The 8,935-nt window shown below is 40.0% G+C and overlaps 1 protein-coding gene across 1 annotated transcript in view; it reads left to right on the top strand.

Annotated features, from left to right (window-relative positions):
- The first annotated feature begins 447 nt into the window (after nucleotides 1-447).
- Nucleotides 448-8,935, top strand: part of HSF5 (heat shock transcription factor 5) — a 44,293-nt gene continuing 35,805 nt past the window's right edge. The window contains 3 exon segments of the mRNA XM_053892861.1: nucleotides 448-671; nucleotides 674-1,513; nucleotides 6,574-6,948. Of these exon segments, the coding sequence (XP_053748836.1) occupies nucleotides 464-671; nucleotides 674-1,513; nucleotides 6,574-6,948 (1,423 nt within the window). The 5' untranslated portion in view covers nucleotides 448-463.

The following is an 8,935-nucleotide window of genomic DNA, read 5'->3' as shown; positions in this document are numbered from 1 at the left end:
CTCACCATATTATTATCTATTGATAGAAAGGGATTTATCATTATGGCTACTGTAGAATTCTACCCCATCTCATGTCAGGTTTCTCTTCAATGTCTAAAATAGCATCAGCTGGTTGACCAGGTACAGAGGATTGTAATTATATTCTGATTCCCTCCTCATGGCCACCTCAGTTCTCATCCCACCTTGAATAAACCTGTCCTGAGCAAAACATTGACGTAAAAGAGTATATCTAAAAACATAAAATGCTACTCTTTAAAAGATCACTTTGTTTACTCAGGATACCATACCCCCATCACCATTCTTATTTTGGGAAGACAAGCAATTAAACTGTTAGTTTATACTTAGTTTATGGCTTCTCAGATTATAGAGTTAGACCCTTTGTTCTCAAGAATGGCTGACTTTGAATTGGCAAGTGCACAGTTTCCGAATTCTAAAACCTCACACGCTGGTTGCGGTGATCAGGATGAATCTTGGTATTCCACCATGGATAATCAGGTTTATTTATTTTCAGGACTTAATAGTACCTGGTGGGCTGCAACACCACGGAGTCTGGCGGTTTGGGGACGTCGCCGAGGAAATGTGCCTTGCTGCCGCCGCGCCCCACGCTGCTGCAAGGGTCGGACGACGCGGAGTCCAGGGGGAGGGTTGGCTCGCGCCACGTCCGGCCGCGCGGTGGGAACTCGAGGCCCCATTGGCCGCGTTGGAAGGCGCGGCAGAGGCTCGTGCGCCAACGGTCCCGGGGTACGCGGCGGGCCTGGCGCAGGCAGGAGGGGGCAGGGCGCAGCGAAGGCCGGGCAAGGGGGAGGGGATCGAGAACGGGGTGGAAGAGCCAGGCTCTGCGGGGGGAGGCCCAGTGCCCGGGCGGGGGCGATGGAGGAGGCGCTGCTCTCCACCCCCATCAACCCCAACAACTTCCCCGCCAAGCTGTGGCGGTTGGTGAACAGTCCCCGGTACCGCTCGATCCGCTGGGACGGCCGTGGCGAGGGGCTGCTCATCGACCAGCCGCTCTTCGAGGCCGAGCTGCTCAGCCCGCCCGGGGCGGGGGCCGGGGGCGGTGGCGGTGGCGGCGGTGGCGGCGGCGGCGGCAGCGGCGGTGTGGGGGGCAACGGGGCCGAGCCCGAGCTCTTCAAAACCACCAACTTCACCAGCTTCATCCGCCAGCTCAACCTCTACGGCTTCCGCAAGGTGGTGCTGGGCGGGCCGGGCGCGGCGGGGCCCGGGCCGGGGCCCGGGGGCGGCGGACCGGCGGGCGACGGGCCGCTCCACCACTTCCACAGCCCACACTTCCGCCGCGACCAGCCGCAGCTGCTGGTGCACCTCAAGAGGCTCACCAGCGCCAACAAGGCCAAGCTGGCCGCCGGCCTGGAGGTGCCCTGCCGCCCGCCCAACCGCTTCCAGAGGCTCCTCATTACGTCGGCCTCCGCCTCGGCCTCGGCCTCGGCCTCGGCCTCCACCTCCCCGCTGCAGCACCAAGAGCCGCCGCCACCCGCGGGGCCCCGGCCCGAGCCGCATGGTGAGTCCATGACCACTACCAGGCACATGGGGCGACGGGGAGCAACCGCCACTTCCGAGGGCATTTCACACATCCTCAGGTGCGAAGGTGATCCACTTTCTGCTGGGCTTCCCGAGAAATAGGTCACGTCGCCCCCACCGTTTCCCACGACCGCCAGCACCCCCTTTCCGCCGGTGTGTCCCCTGGAAGGCCTTGGCATTTTTAGTCCGTTCCGGTTAATTGTCCACTGGCAGCCAAAGGGACCTCTGCTGTAGTCTTTCTGCTGTACCTGGCCTCTCTTGAACTCCAATCCCCCGTAGCCATCTACCTTCTTGAGACTCTTCCCTTCCCTTTTCGAACATCTAGAATAAGTAGCCCCTTGTTGAAGCACTAGGTCGGGAAGAAACACCGGAGGGTCTCCTTTGCTCTAATGGGAAGCAAAACAGTTACTGTAGAGGGTGAGGATATGATGGCCAAGGTGGGAAGGAACAAAGTCAGCCAGGAAAACGTAGAACATTTATACGTGGAAGTTTGCCCTTGAAGAGACGTGCCATCTTCTACCCATTGATACATCTAAGAAGTCTGAAGAGATGTTCTGACAATAATCATATTTTAGGTTCCAAGTAATATATAGAAAGGTAAACATTGTGTATCTTAAGGGCAAATATATAATAATATATTAATTCTTCATAAGATCCTGTTCCTGCATAGAACGAATTGGCCAAACGTTTCTTTCATCATAGCTAATTAGAGCTGATCTTTACTTGAGGTGTTATGGTTAGACAAACAGAAGGCAAAATGGTTTTCTTTACTGTCTGTCAAGTTGTAGGTTAAGAGGAATTTTAGGAAGTTCACATTTATGTCTTTGAATCTTTCACTATTGGCTACAACCTTTCAGTCATGAAAAAACTTTGTATAAATATATTTACTAAAAACGCAAAAATTCTTTCTGATAGAAAATTATTTTGTAAACTTGGCTTCCGATGCTCTTCCCCCTCTTCCAGGAAGGTGAGGGTGGCAAATATTCCTTTTCTCTGTTTAAAGAGTCCATGATATGAGGCAGTATTTCAAAACAGCAACTGGATATAATAGTGAGAATTCATTCTTGTCTTCAACAGAAACATTTTCACCATGTTAATTTGGATCTAGCATAAATATGTAAGGATTATTTTTTAGTTATGGGAAGCTAAAAATATACAAATAAAAGTAACACTTTGTTTGATTTAACCTAGGCCCAGGGTTATGAATGAGGCAGCATTTTGTTCATTTGGAATTTAGAAGATAAGAGATTAGCTTGTGTGTGGAGTTTAGAAGATAAGGGATTAGGTTAGAGTTCTAGTAACAAGTTGGAAAAATAGCAGTGGCAAAGGAATGTTCTAAAGGAATTCTAAAGGAATATTAAGCCACTTCCATGTGATGGCCATTGATTTTGGTGGGGAATTGCATGGGGAAAGGCACTGGAGACAATACCCTGGCATGCATTTGACAGAATCTCTGACGTGGGTATTTGTTTTTTAGGTTGTGTATCTGGTGGGTGTAAGGAGAAAAGACTGGAAAGTGTGTTCTTGGGAGTAATAGGGTAACTACTTCAGGCAAAGAAACATACAAATGCGCGTACATAAAAACCAAGTCTTGCTCACTTTTTTCACTTCTCTTTTTCTCCTCACATATCCTAAACCCAGTTGTATTCTAAGAATAGAGTCCATTTTAATGAAAGAAGTACAGGGGCTGCCGACGGTCAGATTTTCTTATAGTTGAACTCATATATATATATACACATATACACATATATGTATATATATATAGTTATAGAAATTCAATGTGTGTGTGTGTATATACATATATACAGAGTTTATATATATATAATATATAAAGAGTTTATATATATAATATATATATATAAAGAGTTTATATATATATAACATATATATAAAGAGTTTATATATATATGTATACACACACACACATTGAACTTCTATAACTATATAGATGAACTTTAGTTCAGTTGGTCAGCATTTTAAAGATTATTTGTTGAATAACATGAATTTAATTCATATTTTTGCAGTGTAGATATTACATCAATCCACATATACCTAAGATTATTGTAGTTTTCACACATTTCCTATTTTTTACCATTCTGCCTGTTGGTATGTGCAGAAGGTATGTCGGTTGTGTATTGTCTACACGATAGGCTTGGGTCACTAGGGAATTGTGTTTCTGATGTGGGTGGAATGTAATTCTAAGTTCAAGAATACTGGGCCAACTTCGTTCGCTTTAATTCTGTGTTCTAAGCCCTTGGCTCTTCTGTTTCTCTTCACCTAGTTTTTATTCTGCTTGACCATTTCTTTAGTTATATGTCTGACTGTACTGCTACTTCTTAGTCTCCACTTTGTTTTCTGTGTTCTACTTCAGCTTATGGTTTGAATACTTATGTCTTTTTTTTTTTTTTTTTTTTTTACAATAGCATCCTCTGTTCTAGTACCTTTTTATCTAGATCCATTGAAATAGTTGTCTTGTTCACCTTTCAGGAATGTCCTTGATAAGAAATGTGAAAATCACATGTTTCTCCCTTTTTTTTTCTTTTGCTCCACTTTGTTATTTTGTTTTTAGTGGCAGTTTATTTTACAATATTTGTTAAAACTTTCTAAGCTAAGTAACAAGTCTGAGTAATAGTAGAGAATATGTTTTGGCCTGGGGATATCAAGCTCTCAAGAGGCAGACTTTTTTCCTGGGAACTGATTAGTTCAGAGCCATTTATATAAAAGGAATAAGACCTTTATGAACAGAAATGCATCCTGCCTTACATTTCTAAAATTCTGGATTTAAACTTTGTCAAATATATCTTGCAGATGTTCTGAAAACATACAGATGATATTCTGTGAAGTTAGTCAGAATAGAGCCCTATGAGGTAACCCTTAACAATAAATAAGAGCTGAATGTGTTTTAGTTCTTTATTTTTAAAAAACAAATGTAAAAGAATGCCCTTCTAATCCTATCAGTCTTCATATGCATCTAAAAACATCTAAAAGTATATGAATGTTTGGCCATCACTTTATCATGATAGAAGTAGATTTTATATTTTGATAAATCAAGGTAAAGAATTCTTTAATTAGCTGTTTAAGTTACTGACAATCTGAAAATTCATCAATATCTTAACCCTAAAGAAGGTGGAAGAAGGGTTAGCTATTTCACACTGTAGTGATATATAGTTTTAGCATGTGAAGCATCCAAGGAAGAATCAAGTGGTGGGTAGTTTTAGATCTCAGAAACACCTGTTGTGAAGAGCAAAAAATGTTTCTTTAGGTCTTAAAGGATTGTTTCTGGTAGTTCAAAGTGTGTATACATATGGAATTGCTAGTCCAGTACCATAAAAACTGTTTTTTTGTACTTTAAAGGAAAAAAAAGAAAAGCAGTTAAGAGGTATGTATCATTTGAATACATTCAGGCTTCTGAATTAGACTTTTTTTCCCCCATTAGATTTAGACTTCTTGATTTCCAGGTTACTTTAGAATTTGTGTGTATATATATGTGTGTATGTATTTGTTTTTGTCATTAATGCTTTATTTTTTTAATTTTTATTATTTTTTAAGAGTTTATATTAAGAAAATTGGCTTGAATCAGGCAGTGCCAAACCAGAAGTGGTTAGGAGTGCTCCTAGTGCTCTATTCTTTAGAGGAAATTAAACACCACAGAAATAGAATGAAAGATGTATAACATGTTGAATGGGTTTACAATTAAAATATTTGGAAAAGTAGGTATTTGAGTGCCATCTTTTACCATATAGTTTAATAGAGGAGTAGCACATGAATTAGACGTCCCCTCTGTTTTATAGATTAGTTTAATGGAACAAATTGAAAGGAATTTGTGAAGCACATAATTTAACATCCTCCCTGGGAAAATAAAGCTAGCTTTTTTCTTTTTTTAATTTTTATTTATTTACTTTGAGAGAGAGAGAGAACCACTGGGGGAGGGGCAGAGAAAGAGAGAAAGAGGGAGAGAGAATCCCATATGGGCTCTGCAGGTTCCATGCTCAGCTCAGAGCCCAATATGGGGCTTGATCCCATGACTGTGAGATCATGACCTGAGCTGAAATCAAGAGTCAGATGCTCAACCAACTGAGCCACCCAGGCACCCCAGGCTAGTTTTGTTTATTGTGTTCAAGAATCACAGTCTGAAAAATAAGTTCAGCCTGCAACATGTATATTTTCTTTTTTCCTCATTATATAGTAATGCCCTTTCTCTCTCTTCATCATCTCCACTTTTGAATTCCTTTCTACCTTACTAGATAGGAGAAAGCAAATATCAGAATCCCTGGGCTTGAGTATATGGATTTTTAACAAACTCTACAGGTGATTTCAGATGTAAATCAATGTTTGAGAGCTGCCGATACCTAGGATATCTAGGAAGGGACTCTACTGGGGATACTCTGAGGAAAAAAAGACTATGGAAAATAAATTTTTTTTTGATCATAGAAAATTTTTGATTAAGAAAGGAAGAAAAGAACTGAGTCAAAGTTTTCAAGCCTGACTTTTCTGCAAAGATGAGCTTTAAAAAAAATTGAAAAGGAGTAAAGAGCATTTTCTTTTTGGTTTGTGTTATAGTTCTTCTTTGATCCCCACTTATTTCTTTTATGTATATGGTTAAGTGTTTACTTCTGTGCATATTATTAAGGTTTCTCAATGATCTGAAAGACTGAGTGGAATTTCTAAAACTTCTACGAAGTAGCTTATAGATTGGAAAAATCTGGGTTAATCAACTGAGGTTAAAAAGGTAAGATGACTGAATCATCTATAAAAGTCTTTGAACATTGCATTTGATTTAACATTTGATTTAATATTGGAGTTTGGCTACTTTGTCTCTTACTAAGATTGAGAACCAAGCAAAAGTTTATTTGATTATTTTTTTAGCATTGTATGTGTAATCTTGTATTCTGGATTCTGAACTTGTTTTTACCAGAACTAAATTTCTGTTGTGTTAAACATGGCTGAGAATTGAACACATTCATGTTTTGTAACTTTTAGTTTACTACATCCAGTGGTACAATATAAAATTAGTAAACGCGCTCTTCCTCTTTTATGCAGGACCAGTGGCTGTAGGACAATTCCACCGGTCATTCCGGCGAGATAGTTTGTCTCCTTACTCCTACGTATCAACTTCATCCCACAACCATAGTACTTTCCCTCTGAAAGGTTTAGATCGGACCCCGATTCCTCCTAGAACATGGCAGAACTCCCTTGGAATGCATCCAGGACAAGTGGAAACGTCTCCCACTTTTTCAGATAAAGGGGTTCCATTTCCTGTACTGCAGAGGTTTCCGACTGAGGTTACCTATACCCTGCAGCCAAGCGCCACATCTGTACACGTTCAGCAAGGTCCTCAAACAATGGTCAGCTCCTCCCAAAAATACAGTAACTACACACCCTCAGCGCAGTACTCCCAAGCCTACTATCCAACAGGTATGAGAAATTCAAGTTCAGCGGCTTCTCTTAAAGTATTTTATAATGGGCATTTGTATTTCTAAATGCATTTCTGCATTCTTAAAAATAGTATGAATATGCACATAAGAAATGTCAAAGATTTCTCATCAGAACATATTTTTGAGCAATATATAAAATTTCATTGTGTTCTTAAAGATTGTGAACATTTTGTTGGTACAGAAAGATGTATGTTTTTAGTGAAACTTTTATATCTTCAAAATGGGTCCTAGTAATGAAATTAGGACATAACTACACTGGGACCTTGTTCCGACTCTGCTCTTGTTGCAGTATTTTGTTTCTTTAAAAAACATTTATATACATGTTATAGTTGACCCTTGAACAATGCAGGGTTGGGATGCTGACCCCCTGCAGTTGAAAATCTGTGTGTAACTTTTCATCCTCCCAAAACTTAACTACTAGTAACCTATTTTCACTGGAAGCCTTACCTAAGATAACATAAACTGTTGGTTAGCACATTTTTTGTATGTTATGTGTATTATGTACTATATTCTTATAACATAGTAAGAGAAAAGAAAATGTTAAGAAAATCGTAAGAGAAAATACATTTACAATACTGTACTGTATCAAAAATATCCAAAAATACCCACATAGTTCAAACTCATGTTATTCAAGGGTCAACTGTATATATTACATTTTTTAATGTTATAGGTGGGATTACCTCATAATGAAATCATTTTAGCTTCTCAGTAATGAAGTTTAATAAAAGAGCATACTTTCTATCTCTTAAAACTAAATTATATTCTTCTAGTAAAAATGTGATGGTGTGGTTTGACAGGGCAGTCCCTGCAGTGTTAATCCCAGCCAACTAAGAACTGCAGAGTAGCAGAGAAGAGAACCTGACAGTGACAGCTGACCTAGAGCTCAACCAAGGGTATTGAAGACATACTGTAGATCTCAAGCCACTAATCAGGAATCCTTATGATAGTGACCATGTGTTGAGCTTCTTGGGGTAGGTGGGGAGAGTGTTTTTTTTTTTGGGGGGGGTACACTTTTGCAAGATAATAGCCTTACCTTTATTCAAATGTATTTTCTGTTTTGCAGGAACACCATATAATCGTGGTGTATATCATCATGTAAAGTGCTTTAATACTGAGTGACAAAAGGGGCAATAGACATATGACAAGGGTCAAGGCTTTCAGAAAAGACCAGAGAGAGAAGAAAGAGGGTATTCCTTTGCCCAATGAATTAAGGCTCTAGGAATATTAATTTTCTCAAATATGTAGATCTGGAAGCACCATTTCTGCCAGGCAGGAGGAAATCCAAAGCTAGAATAGGTGAAAAGAATGTAAATTAGGGGAATTAAATAATTTGTTGACTTTTAAAAGTTATAAATCTGTTAACTTCTGTTTGTAACAGTACTCACTATTTTCTAGCTGTATCACCCAACTGTATTCTTTTACTATCGGCTTATTGCATTCTACCTAAATATAGCAGTAAAAGAGATTGCTTGATTTTCCCAAAATATATAATATTTTGATATTAAAATAATAAAACAAGAATTTAAATTAGATTGGGTTTTGTATATTTTTAGAGCTGCTACTGTTTTGGTGGATGGAATTGAGAAGGAAAAGGCAAAGGAAGTATATGGATTAAGGATGACTTAGCACTTTTATTCATTTTGCCTATTAGAAATTTTTTTTAAATGTTTATTTTTGAGAGAGACAGAGCGCCCATGCGTGCACAAGCACGGGAGGGGCAGAGAGAGGGGGACAGAGGGTCTGAAGTGGGCTCTGCGCTGACAGCAGTGAGCCTGATGTGGGGCTCAAACTCACCAACCAAGAGATTATGACCTGAACTGAGAGATCATGACCTGATGCTCAACCGACTTAGCCACCCCAGTGCCCCTTGCCTATTAGAAATTTTAAAAAAGGTTGAAGCCTAGTATTTTTTCATATTTTCAGCTACTTCTTTGAAAAACAAAAAATAGATGACTAAATTCATGTTA

Source organism: Panthera pardus, unplaced genomic scaffold (assembly GCF_024362965.1).
Source record: "Panthera pardus isolate Hobbes unplaced genomic scaffold, ASM2436296v1 HiC_scaffold_3, whole genome shotgun sequence".
NCBI classification, from domain to species: Eukaryota; Metazoa; Chordata; class Mammalia; order Carnivora; family Felidae; genus Panthera; species Panthera pardus.
This window is presented reverse-complemented; position numbering and strand designations above follow the sequence as displayed.